General features: G+C 38.5%; 1 protein-coding gene across 12 annotated transcripts in view; it reads left to right on the top strand.

Annotated features, from left to right (window-relative positions):
- Positions 1-22076, top strand: part of SLTM (SAFB like transcription modulator) — a 54931-nt gene that overhangs the window by 6489 nt on the left and 26366 nt on the right. For 7 of the 12 annotated variants that reach the window (XM_012443100.2, XM_012443097.2, XM_064361348.1 and 4 more), the window contains 3 exons: positions 11219-11283; positions 14559-14756; positions 15668-15715. In XM_012443100.2, the coding sequence (XP_012298523.1) occupies positions 11219-11283; positions 14559-14756; positions 15668-15715 (311 nt within the window). The remainder of the gene's footprint in view (positions 1-11218; positions 11284-14558; positions 14757-15667; positions 15716-22076) is intronic. The other 5 variants (XM_064361352.1, XM_064361354.1, XM_064361353.1 and 2 more) reach the window with 2 other exon arrangements.

The following is a 22076-nucleotide window of genomic DNA, read 5'->3' as shown; positions in this document are numbered from 1 at the left end:
GGCTGAAAGCTCTGTGAAGGCCAGGACATAGTTTTTCATTTGCCTCTGTCTCTGTAATGCCTACTATAGAGGATGGCACATAATAAGTGTTCAAAAATATTTGTTGAATGAATACTAAGGGCCTTTGGGGGGCTTTCCTAACTGCTTTTATAAATACCTCTTTTGGGCCAAGCACAGTGGCTCATGCCTGTAATCCCAGCACTTTGGGAGGCGTAGGCAGCTGGATTGCTTGAGGTCAGGAGTTTGAGACCAGCCTGGCCAACATGGTGAAACACCATCTTTATTAAAAATACAAAAATTAGCTGGGCGTGGTAGTGGGCGCCTGTGATCCCAGCTACTGGGAAGGCTGAGGCAAGAGAATCGATTGAACCCGGGAGGCAGAGGTTGCAGTGAACCAAGATCTTTCCGTCGCACTCCAGCCTCGGCAACAGGGCAAGACTCCGTCTCAAAAACAAACCAACCAACCAACCTACATTTGCCTTATGAAGTTGTATGTGGGGGATTATCTTTAGCACCACAGCACTTTGCTACTTTTTTTTGCTGTTTTATCATACCAAATATGGTGTGTGGCCAGGATCCTGGAAGGAAAGTAAGTAAAATTTTCTAGTACTTGAAGACAATGTGCTTCTCCCAAGTCAATCATCTACATATTCTGAATTAGAGGCAGAAGAATAAAGATTTTTCATGGACCCATGTAAAACAAAGTGGTATTTGTATAGGAATTAGACAAAAAATCATTTTTATCAGTTGGTAGCATCAGAAAAGACTTTAATGTAGAAGTTGAACAATGGCTTAGGATTTACGGATAGAATTTATTGAGTTATTTAATCAACTGTTCTCTCACATGTTACAATAAAAGAACCTCAATGTTGAGCAGTTCCAGGAGTTCACTCGATATCATAACTGGACAGCCTGATCTGAGTAGTTTTACATGGCAATCCTAGCTAGTACATTGAAATAGTAGTCTGTAAGTATGGCTTTATAGTATTGTTTTCCAGATTATAAAAGTGAAAAGTCGGCCGGGCGCGGTGGCTCATGCCTGTAATACCAGTACTTTGGGAGGCCAAGGTGGGCAGATCACGAGGTCAAGGGATTACGACCGTCCTGGCCAACATGGTTAAACCCTGTCTCTACTAAAAAAATATAAAAATTAGCTGGATGTGGTGGCGCGCCCCTGTAGTCCCAGCTACTTGGGAGGCTGAGGCAGGAGAGCTGCTTGAACCCGGGAGGCGGAGGTTGCAGTGAGCCGAGATTGTGCCACTGTACTCCAGCCTGGCACCTGGCGACACAGTGAGACTCTGTCTGTAAAAAAAAAAAAAGTGAAAAGTTTTCATTTTAAAAATTAGGTAATCCAGGCTGGGTGCAGTGGGTCACACCTGTAATCCAGCACTTTGGGAGGCCGAGGCAGGTGGATCACTTGAGGTCAGGAGTTCGAGACCAGGCTGACCAACATTGCAAAACCTTGTCTCTACTGAAAGTACAAAAATTAGCCGGGTATGGTGGTATGCATCTGTGATCCCAGCTACTCAGGAGGCTGAGGCAGGAAAATCATTTGAACTTGGGAGGCGGAGGTTACAGTGAGTTGAGATGGCACCACTGCACTCCAGCCGGGGCGACAGAGTAAGACCCTGTCTCGAAAAAAAAAATAGGTAATTCAGAAAAGTACAAAAATGTGAAGATTACCCATAATCCCACTACCGTGAATTTATTATATGTAACATTTTATGTATAATATACATATGTAATATTTATAATTAAGTATGTGTTTACTCTGAAGCTTTCTAAAATTTTTATCCATCTAATATAGTAATCATCCACATAAAGCACATTTGATATAATACATGTTGATCTAAGGTGTATGTAGGTATGTGTGCAAGTACTCACAGGATGTTTACGTTTAAGGTTTTTTTCCCCTTTCAACTATTAAAATAGATTCACACTGTACACAGTGTTTTGTTGAAGGTAGATAGAATTTAAATTTTCTGTAGTCTCGAGAATCAAAAAACAATAACCTTTTTTCTGTATTCTTCTTAGCAACTTCTGTAGATAGATTGACTTATCTTAGTGGTTCATGATCTGCACTCTGCATTAGTCATTTGTGTTTTAAAAAATACAGATACCAGGCTTTCAGTCCCCATAGAGTTGGTTTGTGTTATGTTGGGGGCCCAGGCATCAGTATGTATTTTCTAAAAACTCCTCAGATAATTCTTAAATATACCTGGAGTTGAGAACTACTGACTTGCCTAAAGCTTGAATTTGAGCATTACTTTTATTCCTCTCTCGGCTGGTCAGTTTCTAGATTGTTTTATATACTTGACAGTTTTCGAAAAACTTCCACTTTGCTTTATTTGATTCTCACAACAGTGCTGAGAGTTAAGCAGGACTATTTTCTTTTTACTGGTAGAATAGAAAGGTAACTCATTAAGAAGCCAGTTAAATTATCTTTTATAGTCTTGTGTTTGCAGGCAGACCTGCCCTGTGTGCCAGAAATGTTTATTCTGTTAATAATAATGTTTATTCTGATAATAAATATAAGACATTTGAAAAATATACGTTTGTTGGCATTTTCCAGGTGTATTATAATGAATGTGAATTATCTTTGTAGTAATTTTTCAAAGTGTCCTATTGGCCTGGGTGGGGTGGCTCACGCTTGTAATCCCAGCACTTTGAGAGGCTGAGATGGGTAGATCACTTGAGGTCAGAAGTTCAAGACCAGCCTGGCCAACACGGTGAAACCCCATCTTTACTAAAAATACAAAATTAGCCAGATGTGGTGGTGGGCATCTGTAACCTTAGCTACTCGGAAGGCTGAGGCAGGAGAGTCGCTTGAACCCAGGAGGCAGAAGTTGCACTGAGACGAGATTGCACCACTGCACTCCAGCCTGGGCAATAGTTTTAAGATCCTGCCACAAAAACAAAACACACATACACAAAAACCCAAAATGACCTATCCTGTGACTGTTGTGTTTAAAATAATGTACAAAGCCTTTCAGAAAAATGATTTTATTAGTAAAATGTCAGTTTAATAGAAGCTAAAACACTTGCAAACAACACACGGTGTGGTCTTTGATTGTTTTAAGATGCTGCATGCAATTGGGGAGAGGTTGCTGGAAACATTTCAATTTGGCGTATTTTCTCAATCTTTCCCTTCCAACAGAAGTTTTATAACTAAGCTTTTTTTCTTTTTTTAACATTTTATGATAGCTTTTGTGAATGTTTAAGGGGAAAAGTTACTCAGCCACAAACTATTTTGGTGAAATGATTTTAAAATTTCCTTAGGCTGGGCGAAGTGGCTCACGCCTATAATCCCAACACTTTGAAAGGCCAAGGCAGGAAGATTGCTTGGGCCCAGGAGGTTGAGGCTGCAGTGAACTGTCACTGCCACTGCCCTCCAGCCTGGGCAGTAGAGCGAGACCCTGTCTTAAAGAAAAAAAACTCATTATTAAGTGGGATTTGTTTTTGTTTGGGAGGTATTTCTGAACTTGGAAAATTGCAAACGTTTATAAGGACCAGTTTGCCTCTGGAGGAAAAGGAAAATTGCAAACCCTTATAAAGACCAATTTGCCTTTGAAGGAGAAGGCCAATTTATTTCTTTACTTATTCATTATTTTTATTTTTATTTATTTTTTGCCTATTTTTAGTCAGAGTCCCACACTCTCACCCGGGCTGGAGTGCAATGGAGCGATCTCAGCTCATTGCAACCTCCACCTCCCGGGTTCAAATGATTCTCCTGCCTCAGCCTCCTGAGTAGCTGGGATTACAGGTGCACGCCACTACACCCAGCTAATTTTTTGTATTTTTAGTAGAGATGGGGTTTCACTATGTTGGCCAGACTGGTCTCACACTCCTGACCTTGTGATCCACCTGCCTTGGCTTCCCAAAGTGCTGGGGTTACAGGCATGAGCTACCGCACCTGGCCAGGAGAAAGCCAATTTATGATCCAAGATCCTTTATTCAGAATTATCAAATACAAAAAGTTCTGAAAACTGAAAGTATTTTTTTCAAGTTTGGTGGCAAAAATGAGATTATAGTCTTGATTTATCCCATTTGATGTGAATCTTCATAGATTTCATTGTACAAATTGTTTCTGTGACTAATTGTAAAATACTATTCCAGAAGCCATGGGGAGGTTTAACATAGTGTATGCAACATTTTACTGTTCTTTTTTTTTTTTTTTTTTCTTTTGAGACATAGTCTTGCTCTGTCACCAGGCTGGAGTGCAGTGGAGCAATCTCGGCTCACTACAACCTCTGCCTTGTAGGTTCAAGTGATTCTTCCACCTCAGCCTCCTGAGTAGCTGGGACCACAGGTGTGTGCCACCATGCTTGGCTAATTTTTGTATTTTTAGTAGAGACAGGGTTTCACCATGTTGGCCAGGATGGTCTTGATCTCTTGACCTTGTGATCCGCCCACCTCGGCCTCCCAAAGTGCTGAGATTACAGGCGTGAGCCACTGTGAACATTTTACTCTTCTAAAATCTGAAAATTGTAAATTCTGAAACATATCTCATAGAGGGTTTCATTGAGAATTTTTGGACGTATACGAATTTATGTTGCATAAATATTTATAGTCTCGTCTTTCTCTAATTTAGAGAAAGACATTTTTACTTTGCCATTTTACTTTAGACCCCAGAATCATGCAAATAATATTTTAGGTTTTTTTTGTAATTTCAAAATAGCCATATTACTACTATGATAGTTTAGGATGTGATAGGTTAATCTTGCTTTTATTTTTTGTTATTTAGATTGTGTTTACTGCCCAATGTATTTTATAGTTTTTTTCCTCAAAGCATAAAAGGTTCGCTTCAGGCTGGGCGTGGTGGCTCACACCTCTAATCCTAGCACCTTGAGAGGCTCAGGTGGCTGGATCACTTGAGGCCAGGAGTTCCAGACCAGCCTGGCCAACATGATGAAACTTTGTCTCTATTAAAAGTACAAAAATTAGCTGGGTGTGGTGGTGTGTGTTTATAATCCCAGCTACTTAGGAGACTGAGTCAGGAGAATTGCCAAGATCGTGCCACTACACTGCGCTCCAGCTTGGGCAAGAACGTGACCCTGTCTCCAAAAAAAAAAAAAAAAAAAAAATGTTTGGCTTCAATCTGCCTTACACTTTCAGTTAGCTCCTTTATCCTGGTCATGCGACTTTCACAGTTCTGTGGTAGTTGCTAGATTCCCTGTAGGAGAAAAGAGGTGAAACTGTTTAGTTGATTTGCTGCTGGAGCTTTGATAGCACAGGTTTAAATGGGACAGATATAAATGGTTACTTGACTGTACAAAAATGTGTTGAAGATAGTGTTGCTTGTTGGAATTTAAGGGTGATTTGGTCTTTAAAATTATTTCTTGTGTGTGATGCTTAAAAAATTAGGGACCTGTAGATGTAGTGACAGGATGTATGGACAGAATGAGGTTCCACACAAAGCTACTTGAACAGCCATGTCATCCAGTTGGGTCAAATAGAAATCTAGACCTTGTTTTCTTATTTTTAATTTTTAGAAATTATTTTTTTATTTGTTTATTTTTGAGGAGCCTTGCTCTGTCACCCAGATTGAAATGGAACAGCGCAAACTTGGCTCACTGCAGCCTTGACCTCCTGGGCTCAAGGGATCCTGCCACCTCAGCCCATGTAGTCACTGGGATGGTAGGTGCACATCACTGTGCCTAGCCAATTTGTGTATTTTTTGTAGATAACAGGGTTCCACTATGTTGTCCAGGCTAGTCTCGAAATTCTGACCTCAGGTGAGCCTCCTGCCTTAGCATCCCAAAGAGTTTGGGATTACAGGCTCAAGCTACTATGCCTGACCTGTTTTCCATTAGTGTCGTGCCTAGGACTTACTCCATTATCAGTCAGAAAATATATAATGTGGCTGGGTGTGGCAGCTCACCCCTGTAATCCCAGCACTTTGGGAGGTCAAGGCAGGCAGATCACCTGAGGTCAGGAGTTTGAGACCAGTCTGACCAACTTGGTGAAACCCCATCTCTAGTAAAAATATAAAAATTAGCTTGATACGGTGGTGGTGCGCACCTGTAATCCCAGCTATCAGCCTGAGTGACAGAGTGAGACTTCGTGTCAAAAAAAAAAAAGGAAATATGTAATGCTTGGATATCTGCTGATTTTATATATGTTATATATATATGAATTTTTATATATAATAGGTTCTGGGCTGGGTGATAGACATAGCCTTTTTTTTTTTCTTGAGACAGTTTGCTTGTCACCCAGGCTAGAGTGCAATGGTGCGATCTCGGCTCACTGCAACCTCTGCCTCCTGGATTCAAGCAACTCTCCTGCCTAAGCCTCCCAAGTAGCTGGGATTACAACGATGAGCCACCATGCCTGGCTACTTTTTATATTTTTAGTAGAGACAGGGTTTGACCATGTTGGCCACACTAGTCTCAAACTTCTGACCTCAAGTGATCCACCCACCTTGGCCTCCCAAAGTGCTGGGATTACATGCATGAGCCACTGTTTCTGGCAACACTGTAGCTTTTTAAAATGAGTTATATTTTATGTGGAGGGGGAAAGTGTTTTTTTCACAAAATAAGAAATTACAGTATAGTCAGCCGGAATCAGGAGTTCAAGACCAGCCTGGTCAACATAGTGAAACCCTGTCTTTACTAAAAATACAAAAATTAGCCTGGTGTGGTGGCGTGTACCTATAATCCGAGCTTCTTGTGAGGCTGACACATGTGAATACTTGAACTTGGAAGGTGGGGATTGCAGTGGAAAAAAGGAATTGCAATATAGTTTCTAATTTGCGATGTGTAACAAGCCAAACATTACAAATTATGAAAGCATTCCAAAGCTAATGTGAGATTTCAGTTTTATTAAATACTATGTATCGATCAGGTTATTACTCTAGTTTCATTAGTGTTTGACAATCTTGTTCTAATGGTTTTTAAGATTATAAGCTGAAACATTAATTGACCAGTGTGGTTGTATTGTAACAACTTTTGGAAACAGTATGGGACAGCAAAGTTAGGCCATTTTTACATACCCAGCGCTGCCTGTGTGTCACTGTCATCAGGCAAATGAGTGTTACATTTTAAAATTTTATACATGTGGATTTTGGATCTTCTGTTAACACTAAAAGAGATAATATTTTAAACAACTGGTACATCGTAGCTCCTTAAATATCTAATAGTTTTCAGTAGTGGAAATGGGTCTGCTTTTAAACTGAAGCACTGCCATTTACTAGTTTTGTAATCTAATTTTCAGACTTAGTTTCACTTTTGTAAAGGGGCGCATAATTGTTTCAGAGTAGTTGGGAGGGTAAAATTTAAAAACACAATTACATAAATGCATATGAAGAATTTATCCTGGCTGGGCGAGGTGCCTCACCCCCTGTAATCCCAGCACTTTGGGAGGCTGAGGTGGGCAGATCACTTGAGGTTAAGAGTTCTAAACCAGCCTGGCTGACGTGGTGAAACCCTGTCTCTACTAAAAATACAAAACAATTAGACGGGTGCGATAGTGTGCACCTGTAATCCCAGCTACTTGGGAGGCTGAGGCAGGAGAACTGCTTGAACTGGGAGTTGGAGGTTGCAGTGAACTGAGATCACGTCACCGCAGTCCAGCCTGCCTGGGCGACACAGCAACACTCCGTCTCAAAAAAGAAAAAAAAAAAGGCTGGGTGAGGTGGCTCATGCCTGTAATCCCAGTACTTTGGGAGGCCAAGGCAGGTGGATGACCTGAGATTGGGAGTTTGAGGCCAGCCTAACCAACATGGAGAAACCCTGTCTCTACTAAAAATACAAAATTAGCCAGGCGTGGTGGCAAATGCCTGTAATCCCAGCTACTCGGGAGGCTGAGGCAGGAGAATTGCTTGAACCTGGGAGGCGGAGGCTGTAGTGAGCTGAGATTGTGCTGTTGCAGTCTAGCCTGGGCAACAAGAGTGAAACTCCATCTTAAAAAAAAAAAAAAAAAAGAGGCCGGGCATGGTGGCTCATGCCTGTAATCCAAGCATTTTGGAGGCCAAGGCGGGTGGATCACCTGAGATCGGGAGTTCAAGACCAGCCTGACCAACATGGTGAAACCCCGTCTTAAAAAAAAGAAAAAAAGAAAAAAATTTATGCTAGTACCTGGATCAGAGATGCCACTTCAGTAGTAGTGACTGCTGTTTTTGTTGCTGAAGTATAATTTGATTTTCCTGTTTTTCCTAAAAAAGTGAAATTCAACACAGAGTGTGCATAGTATGTAATTTGTCATTATGCCAAAGACTGCCATTTCAAAGATAATATCTTTATTTTTAAATTTTTATTATTTTTTGAGACTGAATCTCACTCTGTCACCAAGGCTGGAGTGCAGTGGCGCAGTCTCAGCTCATTGCAACCTCAGCCTCTGGAGTAGCTGGGATTACAGGTGCCCACCACTGCTCCCGGCTAATTTTTGTATTTTTAGTAGAGGTGGGGTTTCACCATGTTGGCCAGGCTGGTCTCGAACTCCTAACCTCACGTGATTTGCCCACCTCAGTCTCCCAAAGTGCTGGGATTACAGGTGTGACCCACAGCACTTGGCCAAAAAAAATTATTTTTATTTATTTATTTAGAGACGGAGTCTCGTTCTATTGCCAAGGCTGGAGTACAGTATTGCAGTTTTGGCTCACTGTAACTTCCACCTCGGGGGTTCAGGTGATTCTCCTGCCTCAGCCTCCCAGTTAGCTGGGATTACCATGCCTGGCTAATTTTTGTATTTTTAATAGAGACGGGATTTCACCATGTTGGCCAGGCTTGTCTTGAACTCCTGGCCTCAGGTGATCCACCTGCCTTGGCCTCCCAAAGTGCTGAGATTACAGGCATGAGCCACCATGCCTGGCCTTATTTATTTATTTTACTTTCAAGACAAGAGTGTCCCTTTGTCTCCCAGGCATGATTGCAATGGGGCGATCCCAGCTTACTGCAGTATCTCCCTCCCGGGTTCAAGTGATTGAACCCAGTGCCTGAGCTTCCCCAGTAGCTGGGATTACAGGCATGCATCACCATGCCCAGCTACTTTTTTTTTTTATTATTTTTTAGTAGAGATGGGGTTTTGCTAGTGGGCCAGGCTGGTCTCAAACTTGGGACTTAAGTGATCTGCCCTCCCTGGCTTCCCAAAGTGTTGGGTTCACAGGTGTGAGCCACTGTGCCTGGCCTCAAAGACAAATTGAATTATTTCACTCCTTATTAGAATAATTAGCCACTGCTTCCTGCTGGATTTGATATTTAAAAAACTTACTTCTCCCAGAAAGGAGTCTCTTTAAGGTTTTTGTATTATGGAACTTTCTCTAAACGTAAGAGAATAATTTAATTAGCTCTTTCTTCCCCCGACCCTTTGACTTTCTTTTAACAGCATAATTAGCTCTTTCTTGTTCAGTAGTTTTCTTTTTCAGGAAAAGAACATCTTTTTTTTTTTTCTTCTTAAATAGATTAATACTTTCAGATGAACAGGCTTTCTTAGTGATTGCCCTTTTAATAATTCTAGTATTAGACTTTAGGGCAATATAATCCGACAGGTTGGTTGTTGTATGAAATTCTCATATACAAATTAAGTTTGGTGAAAAAGAGAATGATGACAGTAATTGTAAAATTAGATGCAAAGCTTTAACAAAGGGAATAGTAAACCAAAAAGTTACGTTTTCCCCAAAATACAGACATCAACATTGTAAATAGGAAGTTAGCACACCACGAAGCGCCACACTTAGTTTCTTATTTGATTTTCAGAAGCCTTCAGCTACTACTTGAGTAAAAGAAAAATCTCCACTCCTAATCTTGTTTTTTGCATACTTGGAAGGACTAGCATGTCATATCCCCTTTTATCACTCATTCGTGGAAATGACTTAGAATTGGAAGTAGATGACAGGAGCTACTGAGGAGACTAGGGAAATGCATGTATCCTAACTTGTTAAATAATTATCAATAGCTGAACCTCTACTCTGATTACTGAAGCTTGAAAGAGGGAGTAGCACTGTCTATGCTGGTTATAGGCTAAGGGAAAATTTCATTCATTGGCCTTAGAAAATAACATCCATTAAGGTTTCAAAAGAAATGAAAAAAAAAATTTTACAGTAATGTTCCAGCAGATGTGTTTTTTACACTTCTAGTACATTATGGATTTCTAAGTAGGATTTTGTGGACTAGCCTGAAAACATAATAAACTTTTTGCATTGCCTCTGGAAAACTCTTTTTTTTAAAACATGGAAAACGTTTTTAAAGTTCCAACTACCAGCCAAGGGTGGTGGCTCAACGCCTGTAATCCTAGCACTTTGGGAGGCTTTGGCGGGCAGATAACTTAGGCCAGGAGTTCGAAACCAACCTTGCCAACATGGTGAAACCCCATCTGTCTCTACTAAAAATACAGAAATAAGCCAGGTGTGGTGGCTCATACCTGTGCTTCCAGCTATTCAGGAGGCTGAGGTAGGAGAGTCGCTTGAACCTGGATCTGGGAGGTTACAGTGAGCCGAGATTGCGCCACTGCACTCCAGCCTGGGCAAGAGTGTGACTCTGTCTCAAAAATAAATAAATAGATATTCTTAAAAAGAATATTCTAACTACAAGTTTGCAAAGTTTTGAAGATGAGGGTTGGGCAGAGAAGGTCTGTAGTTTGTCTGAAAGCTATTAACAGTTTTCACTGCAGTAATTTCTACATACCTTAAATCAGTATGTTAAGTGGCCAGCACTATTTATTTTTAGGCTTTTGGATAAATAAATAATTAGCATAAAAGCACTCGCCATATTTAAGGAGTTAGACAGTACAGAGCTGTATGTAATCAATCACCTAATGGATTGTAAGATGAAGATTAAAGTGTGAGAATTTTTATTTCAGAGAATGCTTGTTGAAGAGAAGAATATAGGAAAGGCTTTGTGGGAGTTACAGATCTCATAGTTAGCTCAGGTGTCTGGCTACATATATAGTTAGTAGAATGCCATTGAAAGGCACCACAACTTCTGAGATAACTGAAGATAGAAAATTTAAGTGGTGTACAGAAAAATGCATCATATATGTCAAGTCAGTTAAGCTGATGGGTTCATATGTAGGATTATGTGCACAGTGTATTTCATTGAGACAGAATGACATAGTAAAGCTTTTTATGTTTGGGACAGCTCTGACCAGGTGGTTTATAAGCGGTTGGCATTAGCTTTGTCAGATGGTTTGGGAGCGAAGAGTGCTATTGCAGGGTAAACGCTGAATATTTTTGTTCTTAAAGTACTAAAATACCAGTTGTTAGCCCATTTTCCTTCTTCCACAGGTAAAAAACAAGAAGCAGATGAGTTGAGTGGAGATGCTTCTGTGGAAGATGATGCTTTTATCAAGGTAAAGTGTTAATTACTCAGGATAAGATGTTTCTTTTAAGCCTAGTATTTTGCATTATGAATTTTGTGCATTTTATTGAACAGTGGTCTCTGAAGTATGTAGGTTAAAGATAGAGACTTACATAATATTGACAGTATGTAATATTGTCAATCTCATTAACTCTCATAATTGAAAAATAGAGTAAATGACTTTTTAGTTAAATGAGATATAAAACTAAAAGTAATAATCTGTTTTTCCAGGCCTTTAGGTAGAAAGCTGGTCAGGGATATGGCTGCAAGACAATAGATACATGTGTTAGTTCCTGGACAAAATACCACAGGGAAGGATATTGATAATTTTTTTTCTATCTGCTCATTGCATTTAGTTTTTGTGTATAATATACAGAACCTAGATTAATGTAGACCTTAAAATACAGACAGAAAATTGCTGATGTGTTACCACTTCGTAAAGATCAAATTAAAGGTCCAGCGCTGTGGCTCATGCCTATAATCCCAGCACTTTGGGAGGCCTAGGCGGGCAGATCACTTGAGGTCAAGAGTTTGAGATCAACCTGGCCAACATGGTGAAACCCCATCTCTACTAAAAATACAAAAAAAAAAGCCAGGCATGGTGGCACACGCCTGTAGTCCCAGCTACTTGGGAGGCTAAGGCAGCAGAATCACTTGAACCCAGGAAGGTGGAGGTTGCAGTGAGCTGAGATTGCACCAGTGCACTCCAGCCTGGGTGATAGAGTGAGACTCCATCTCAAAAAAAAGATCAAATTAAGAAATTTGTTTTGCCCTTTAGAGATAAATAAGCTAGGCCTTTTGGGGCCAAAAAGCAGGGTGCATTTCAAAAGTGGCTGGCCAGAAAAATTAAGGATGTAATTTTAGTTGGGGTTGTGGCAGTTCTATATACTACAGATAGAGAACAAGCTATTTTTAATTGTAATTGGGGTTTTAAAATTTGTTTTGTTTTTATTTTAATGAAAAGTGATCTGCTGCTTATTAGGTCTTTAGTATTGTGGTATTTTCAGGAATTATTTAATATAGTTTGTCTTGAATTATGTGCATTTGTGCACCCATATATTCTGTTTTCTGGGTAAAACTAGTCCATATTGTCATCATGTCTCTTTATGTTTGTGTGTTTTACCATAGAGTCAGCTCATGTTCATTTACACAGCCATCTCTCCTGCTTCCTAGCTGTCTTCACTCTTCGCACTGCACGTGTGTGCACACATGCACGCACGCGCGCGCACACACACACACACGATGTTTTGTTGAGGAGTTAACCTGAAATCAGATAATTTTAGGAACTGTTTGCCCAGGGATCCATTAAAATTGATGATTGCGTGCCTGTAATCAGCTTTTGTTTGAGCCTTTAAATTTTGCTATTCTGTTATCCTTATGATATATGTTCCATTAGGTTTACTTTTTTTTGTTCTTATTTTCTCCAGTTGTCTTCACCAGTAAGTGTATGATTAAGTTAAGATTTTCCATAAGCTGTAAAAGCATTATGACTCAGTAAAAAATCTTTTACTTTTCAAGCATGTTTGTTTTAGCTCCTCAGTTCATAAAAATGTTGCAGTTGTTTGAAGTGTCCTAAGAAGATACATACATCTATTCAGAAGAATAATAGTACTCTCTCTTATATGTGCTGCAAAGGATGCCTTAGTGTTATTATTAAATAAAAGTGGTCATAATGTCTAGAAGAACAGGGGAGCTTTTTGTTGTTGTTTGGTTTTTGGTTTTTGGTTTTTTTTTTTTTTTTTTTTTTTTTGAGATGGAGTCTCACCCTGTCGCCCAGGCTGGAGTGCAGTGGCGCAATCTTGGCTCACTGCAACCTTCGCCTCCCAGGTTCGATTCTCCTGCCTCAGCCTCCTGTGTAGCTGGGATTACAGGCATACGCCACCAGTCCTGGCTAATTTTTGTATTTTTAGTAGAAATGGGGTTTCACCATGTTGGCCAGGCTGGTCTCGAACTCCTGACCTCGTGATCCACTTGGCCTCGGCCTCCCAAAGTGCTGGGATTACAGGCGTGAGCCACCACGCCTGGTTCTAGGAGCTTTTTTAAAAAATTCTGTTTAAACATATCTTCAGTTTATTTTTGGAAGTATCAACATATATGTGATGTATTTGATAGAAATTAAGTGAATGTATTTTTCTCATCTCCCATGGTTGATAATTTTGGAATTTATACAGTAATGGCGGGTAAATTTCACCTATTGCCTAAATACAGAATAGCATACAAATTGCTTCTGTGAATAAGTGAGGAAATTAGTCAAAGGTGGCACTTCAGAATAGGTGAGATCACCTTGGTAACTTCCCTTGATCTTTCTTGTGCCTATTCTTCTGCCGTAATACAGCTATGTACTCCATTTTAAACCCCTACCGTTCCCCCACTCATACTGTAATATGTTTGGTCAAACAAGATATTCTCTGCTCCCCAAGCACTCTACATTCCAAAATAATCATATTCCTTCTCTCTGCCCACCTCTAGATAGAAATTTCAGTTTCCTCACTGCAGTTTAGCTGTGAATGATTAGTAGTCATGCCTCTGCCTCTTTCACCTTTTAACCGAGAAACCTTTTTTTTAATCTGCTGGATTTACCATAAGAACAGGAAAAAAAAAAAAAGAAGGAATATTTATTGCTCTCACTTCTTTCTCTGCACTTAATCAGAGGAAATTAGGCAGATTGCTGATTTTGTTTTCACTGAAGTACCATATATCCATAAACTTTGAAGGACAAACAGACCAATCACAACCTATGTTCCCCTTCCTAATTGGCATTTGGCACTTGGCACAGTGGTAAATTTCAAAGCAAATACATTTCAGTTAGTTATTGGCATAGTTTTCAAGAACAGTCATTGATGCAGCAGTTAGGAGTTTCTTATTATTAGAAATAAATTTTGTTTTAATATATAAGACTTCCAAGGTCTTTGAAGTTAACTCAATCTATGGCATATGGAGAAATCAAGCCATATTTTCTGGACAGCTTCTAGAGCTGGCTTGGTAAATACTAAATAACTGGAATTTAGGGTATCTCTAGTAGCAATTCAATTATTGTGCATTTTAATATGAGAGATTTGAGAACTCAGATGCGTGTTTGATTATCTTGGTATTAGACCTCCTATTTTTAAAGACACAGTTAATATATAAGGTAAAATGATTGAACTTTGAGAATATTAAAATATGATCAAATTTGACACATTTAAAGGTATAAATTACCAAAAACGTTTGGTGGATAGCCCACGCTACTTTGCCTCTAGTTGTACCAAATTTTCTTACCATTAAAAGGACTGTGAATTGGAGAATCAAGAGGCACAAGAGCAAGATGGAAATGATGAACTAAAGGACTCTGAAGAATTTGGTGAAAATGAAGAAGAAAATGTGCATTCCAAGGAGTTACTCTCTGCAGAAGAAAACAAGAGAGCTCATGAATTAATAGAGGCAGAAGCAATAGAAGATATAGAAAAAGAGGACATCGAAAGTCAGGTCTTTAGCCAGTTTTTTTTAAAACATGACACAGATACATTAAGTTTTAAATGATAAAAAGTATTTTTTTTCCTAGTTCAATTTGGAAGTCTCAGAATTTTTAAAAGATGTGTTATTAAAGCTACTTGTAAGTCATCTAAAATCCTACCACCTTAGGCAATCTTATAAATTTTTGCTTATTTCACATAATATATATTTTTACATAGTTGTTATACAGTAAGTTGCTATTTATTCTGTATTTTCATGTAACATATAATTTCATAATTTTACTATAGTTTATTAGACTGATTTCTACATATCTAATAGATACTTCTTTAATTTGACACATTTTAAGTTTTAAGGCTTTTTCCCTACTCCACGATGAATGAATGTATCAGTTTCATTCTGGCATTGCCAACATTACTTGGTGATATGCGTTTTTCCCCCTTCTGCTACCTTAGCAGGTATAAAAGATTACTTTAATTTACATTTCTTTGGTTATATCAAGGGTGGGAAATTACTTATGAAAGTTTAATTTTAAAGCAGATAATATTTCATTTATTATCTGCTTTCACTTATAGACCATTTGTCCTGCTTTAAAGTATGTTATTACATTTTAAGGAAGTCAGTGGGTTAAGGAGTCACTAATGTTAGTATTCATGGTTAAAACACTTCCCTTCTACCTACCCTGATAAATGAGAGGCTCAAGAGAAATGTTTCTAATTCTCTAGCGACATGGCTAAATTTTTTTTTTTTTTTTTTTTTTTGGCATAAGAAGTATAGTCTGAATATTAAGCAATGATTTAGTACCCATGGTATCGTAGATATTATACAGAACACAAGGCAAATGATAAGCAGGTATAAGCATAAAAGCATTCTCATGTTACCCAGATACTTTGTAAAGCAAAGCTATTGTATACCCTTTTACTTAGGAAATTGAAGCTCAAGAAGGTGAAGATGATACCTTTCTAACAGCCCAAGTAAGTTTGCATTTAGTCCTATGAATTCAGTATTGTGGGTGGAAGGGCTTGGAAAAGGAATCTTATTTTGACTTCATAATTCTTTAATTTGATCTGTGTTAAATTTAATAATGCGTTATTTACATGACATACACAAAGTGCTTAAAACTGTTGGCAGCTGAAATTTCTGTCGCCTGAAAGATAATTGGAGTTACTGAGTTTCCCATCATATTCAGAATTTTAGAAAAAAGGCCATCCTTTCTGTAAAACCTAACTCTGGTTACTAGTCTTTTGAGAAGTCTACATTTTTCTTGATTTTTTTCTTGTCACTTGGTATAAAATAAGTCATTTAAAATCACTAATATCCTTTTCAAAGCTTTATTTAAAATTTTGTTAACACTCCTATAATAAGCATAGTCTAAAAATGATTAAAAATTTCTAGCAATTTACTTGGGGTGTGTGTGTTGAAAAATTACTGCACTTCATTGTGTAATAACATTTGTTGCTGCTATATATGATACACATAGTGTATGTTTTAAAGTGACTTACAGATGCTATAAAGACATCTATAATTTCTGCATTAAAAAATCCTTTTTTTCCCTCATATCTGTAACTAAAGAACCCTTGTTTTTGTGTCCTCTTTATTTGTTTCTATTTTTAATCTTATAAAAACCAGAGACAGTTTGGTGGTTTTGATCCAAGTTGGTTTTAATCTGATAAATGCACACATCACCCTTTGAAGGGAGTCAGTGCCTGTTGGCATGTATTAGCTCTAGAATTACTGTAGTTGGATTCCAAGTAGGAGAGGATTGTGTCCTGTTTAAATGGTGTACTTTCAAATAAACATATAGCTTCCTTTGTTTACTAGATTCAGGAAAAATTGTGATCATGTCAGTTATTTCCTCTGGGTAGTGCTGCCTAGAAGAGTACTTGGGCTTGTGTTCATGAACTAGTTAGTTGATTGCCTCTGCATGCTTTCTTTTCTGCAGCATTCTTCTTGCCTTTGAAATGCTGGTGAGCCACAAATGCTGCTGAGGCTATATATTGCCTCTCTGTGTGTTGCAGTGGAGGAGACATTGCATTTTGGGGAGAAATGTTGCTAATCATTTGAAATATTCAAGAAGGAAATGTTAGGATGGTGAATGTCTGTGGGCCTGCCCCTAAGTACATTGGTTTCCTAGTGATAAAGAATGTATAAGGAGCCAGGTGCGTTTGCTAACACTTGTAATCCCAGCACTTTGGGAGGCTGAGGCAGGCAGATCACAAGGTCATCTGGAGTTCAAGACTAGCCTGGCCAATATGGTGAAACCCCGTCTGTACTAAAGATATAAAAAATTAGCCCGGCATGGTGGTAGTTGCCTGTAGTCCCAGCTAGTCGGGACTGAGAAGGAGAATCACTCGAACCTGGAAGGCTGAGGTTGCATTGAGACAAGATCAAGCTACTGCACTCTAGCCTAGGCAACAGAGCAAGACTCCCGTCTCAAAAACAAAGAATCTTGAAGAAGATTAACTCTCAAATTGAGGGAGTATTTTTTCTAGATTACTGATTTGCAAAAAGGGGAAGTTGAGTTGTTATTTGGCAGTTAGAAATTAGCTTACATCAAGGACCATTCCTAGTTGTGCATGTTGTGATTTGTATGAAGGCATCATATCTAAGGATCCCCACTTAAATAATAAACTTTATTAGGAACATTTATTTCATCTGTTTAAACAGATGAAAATAAAGTATCTAAAGGAAGATCAATTATGTATATCTTATCAGGGAGCAAGATTTTGCCACATTGTATCAAAAGATGAGGTTACATTTTTAGAGAACTTTTCTTTAAAATAACCTTTTTCTGTTTCTAAATAATGTCTAGTGGAACATCTAGAAACATAAATGTATCTATGTTCCATTATGATCTAATGTTTCTAAACATGCTTACTGAATGTATTACTTTGTTCATTCAGGGATACTGCATAGTGTAACAATCACCTAGCTTCAGCTGCTTTCAATTATGGCCAGTCTTATTGTCCTGTATGCCTCTATTTACTTTCTCCCTTCTTTTTTTTTTTTTTTTTTGAGACGGAGTTTTCGCTCTTGTTAACCAGGCTGAAGTGCAATGGTGCGATCTCGGCTCACCACAACCTCCGCCTCCTGGGTTCAAGCAATTCTCCTGCCTCAGCCTCCCGAGTAGCTGGGACTACAGACGTGCGCCACCATGCCCAGCTAATTTTTGTATTTTTTTTAGTAGAGACAGGGTTTCACCTTGTTGACCAGGATGGTCTCGATCTCTTGACCTTGTGATCCATCTGCCTCGGCCTCCCAAAGTGCTGGGATTATAGGCGTGAGCCACCGCGCCCGGCCCTCCCTTCTGCATTATTTTGAAACAAATTCAAATATATTTCCCTTGAAAAATTTCAGTTTGTATCTATAAAAGAAAACTCTTATTTTTTACATTAGCACTCCTAAGATATAAATGTTACTATTATGAAATACACAGGATTCAAATGTTCAGTTTTCTATAGGTTTTTTTTCCCTATTATGTCTTGTTTAAATCCAGATACCAGTAAGATCTGTATATTGTGATTGATTGAAATGTTTTAGGTCTCTTTTAATCTTTAGGTTTTCCCTTCCATCTTTTTTCCTCTTACTATATTATTTGTGGAAAACATGGAATTGTTTATTCCTTAGAGCAGGGGTTGGCAAAAATGGAATCTTTTGTAGTTTGCCAGTTGCTGCCGTGGCGCTTCCAAGGCCTAGATTTGCTGATTGCATTCCTGTGTTGGTGTTCAACATATTCCTTTGTTTATTGTATTTTTTGTAAATTGGTTGTAGCATCTAGAGGCTTGCTGTCAGATTCAGCGTTAACACCCCAACCCAGCACACACACAGCCACCTCATAGGTGTAGTACTGTATTCTTCTATTTGGATGCACATAATATCTGGTTGTCTTTTTGTGATAGTACCAATCATTGATGATTCATACCCCATTAGGGGTTGCAAAGGGATGCTATTCTAATTCTGTCATTTTTTCCTTATTAGTTGGAATGTTTCTAGAAATAGAAACTTTCCCTTATTTACTATTTGGTTACCCAGTGGCATTATTTACACAGGAAAGCCAGAATATATGTTTGATTCTTTCCTTTTTATTTACCAATTTTCAGAATATTGAGCTGGTTCACTGGCTTCTCTGACAGGGGCCAGTTAGTTCTTAATTTTTCCTTTTTTCTCCCTTTAGATTCATTTTGAATTCATGGATTTGAATATATGTAATGTATTTTGGTCCATTGCAGTTATTATCCTTAATGCTTAAATTGTTCCATATAGTGAGAGCCTCTTAAAGTTGGCTCTTGAGTCCTTTCAGCATGATCCCAGTAGACTTTGATTGATTCCTTCCTTGCTAGTATGTAAAGATGTGCCATTTCCTGCTCTAGACCTATAATTAAGCATTTCTTCCTTATAGTGGTAAGTAGTATTTCAAGATAACAATCTAGGTGGTGGAGGTATTCACTGCTTCTGAGTTGTTCATTGCTTCTAGGTCTTTTCAGTGTACAGTGCTAGAGAAAATGTTGGAGTTTTCTTTGTTTTTGCTTGTTTTTACTATTAAGATCAAATAGACTTTCAATTCATATGGTACTTCCAAGATAATCATTTCCCTTATCTCATGGAACACATACAACAACTTTAGAACAATAATACACCACCAGTGTAGTTACTGAAAGTAATTTAAGATTTTTTAAGACATATTTTTCGCAAGGATGTTCCCCTCTGGGGATGAACAAATCACTGTGTTTTAAATTTGTTCTATTCTGTATGGTTGTGTCACCCACTGATATATGTCTAGGTTGATTTGTTTCATTTATTTTCAGTAGTTAGGTATTGCTTTTGAAAGTTTAGTCTGGGCCACTCATACCTGTAATCACAGCACTTTGGAAGGTTGAGGTAGAAGGATTGCTTAAGGCCAGGGGTTCAAGATCAGCCTGGGCACCATAGCAACACCCTGTCTATACAAAAAAACTTTAAAAATAGCTGGGCGTGCTGGTCCATGCCTCTAGTCTCAGCTCCTTAGGAGGCTGAGCCAGGAAGATCACTTGACCCCAGGAGGTTGAGGCTGCAGTGAGCCAAGATTGTGCCACTGTACTCCAACCTGGGCAATAGAGCAAGACTCTATCTCAGAAAAGTTAGAAAATTTAATCTGGTGGGATGTACTGGCTCATGCCTATAATCCCAGTACTTGGGAAGCTGAGGCATTCAGATAACTTGAGCTCAAGAGTTCGAGACCAGCCTGGGCAACAAGGCAAACCCATCTCTACAAAAAATACAAAAGTTACCTGGGCGTGATGGTACTCACCTGTGTGGTCCTAGCTACTCAGGAGGTAGCTTGAGGTGGGAGGATCACTTCAGCTCGGGAGGTTGAAGCTGCAATGAGCTATGATTGTGCCACTGCACTTCATCATTGACAACAGAGCAAGACTGTGTCTCAAAAAAAAAAAAAGTGTTTGTGTGTGTGTACATATATGCAGCATATTTGTATAGGGATATGTCTATTTCAAGCCAGTCCTCAGGCTTTGACTTGAAGCCTAAATCTTTAGGCATTAGCCTCTAGGCAGTTACGCTAGGTAGACTTTGGTTCAGATTCTACTTCTATTACGTAATTACAATATTGTGATTGTGGCACAGGTTCTTTATTAGTCAATTTCTGTGTCTATAAATGAATATTATAATTCTTAGCTAATGTAGGGATTAATCATAGATTCTGATGTAGTATGTGTACAATTAGTGGTCATTTGTAATGTTGTTTTACTACCTTGAACATACTGCTTACTTGAGAAATTTCTGGAGCTTTTTCTCTAAAATGTTCTTGTTTGCTAATGCTTTATTTTTATTTTTCCTTTTTTTGAGATCGGGTCTCACTCTATTGCCCAGGCTGGAGTGCAATGATGTGATCTCCACTCATTGCTGGCTTGGCCTCCTGGGCTCAAGTGATCACTGCACCTCAGCCTCAGATAGCTGAGACTACAGGCGTGCACCACAACACCCATCTAACTTTTGTATTTTTTGTAGAGATGGGGGTTCGCCTTGTTGGCCAATCTGGTCTTGAACTCCTGAGCTCAAGCATTCCACCCAACTCGGCCTCCCAAGTGTTGGTATTACAGTCATAAGCCACCACGCCTGGACTTAACTTTAATTCTTTAAAATTTCCTCTAGTCTCAAGAATCTCTTCTGTCTATGGTAACATCATGTGTCTTCCTTTTTTCTATTTGCCTTTGCCCCTAATGTTTCACTAACTTCAAAAATCTTACTTTTTTTGGTCACATGAAATCTATATACCTCTCACGGCCAGATTCACCTCTATCTCCTCCACAAAGCTTTGTTTCATATCTCTCTTTTATTTAGTGCTTTACTATTCACAGACAACTTTTTACATCCATTACCTTACTCAATTCTTGATAATATCTTACATAGTTCACATGTGAACTCCATTTTATAGGTAAATTCATCTAGATAGATTACATACCACTGAGTAAAACTGTTTCAGTGATAAAGACAGGGTAAATACCTAGGTGGTATGATGCCTAGTGTGATATTCTTTTCACTAAATAACTCCATGCCAGCAAATGTTTTCTGAGAGTTCTGTTGTACTTAACATAATGCTAAAGTTAAGCCCTTCAGATACATAAAAATCAAGCAGTTAGTTCAGTCTTTCCAGCTAAAAACAGCAGTCTTAAAGTACATTTATTTAGTAAATTCATTCAACACGTAGTTTTTGAGTACTTAATGTGCCAATGTTTTGCATATTGCCAGATAGGTAAGTAGTGGTTTAAAGTTATTTTGAAGGTTTGTTTTAAATATCAGTCTGAATAGTGTTTACATTTCAAGTCAGGGGAAAGGAGGTCATTTTACTTAGCCTATACAGGTACATAGATCATAAGATAACCTATGGGAAGCAGTAGAATTGCATATGTATTAAATACTTGGTTAACTGAAAATAAATCCTAGGCTTGTCTTTGTCTCTTATTAGTTATTGCTGCTCCTAGGATGAAATGAAAATAAATAAAGGAGCTTCATGTAAGTCCTTTAGCATTTGACTAAGGATTGCAGATCCTACTATGAAGATAAACAAAATGAGTTTACAGATACTTGCTTCTTCCTCACATGTGAAGTATTCTTTTTCAGGACAAACTTGATGGTTAATTTAAAAGGATGCTTTACATTTAATAAATTAATGCTTTACATTTACTTATTTGCTATATTCCTCATTTGGGGAAAAAAACCTGTTTTCAATGGGGGATATTGTTTTCATATAGTCGCATATCATGTCTGTGCATATATATCTAAAGATGGGAAATTTCCCATTGTATTTCTTAGTTTGTTTCCTTATTGCAAATATTTTGGGCT

The sequence above is a fragment of the Aotus nancymaae genome, unplaced genomic scaffold, assembly GCF_030222135.1.
Source record: "Aotus nancymaae isolate 86718 unplaced genomic scaffold, 86718_ANA_hifiasm-v0.15.2.pri h1tg000041l, whole genome shotgun sequence".
In the NCBI taxonomy this organism is placed as follows: domain Eukaryota; kingdom Metazoa; phylum Chordata; class Mammalia; order Primates; family Aotidae; genus Aotus; species Aotus nancymaae.
This window is presented reverse-complemented; position numbering and strand designations above follow the sequence as displayed.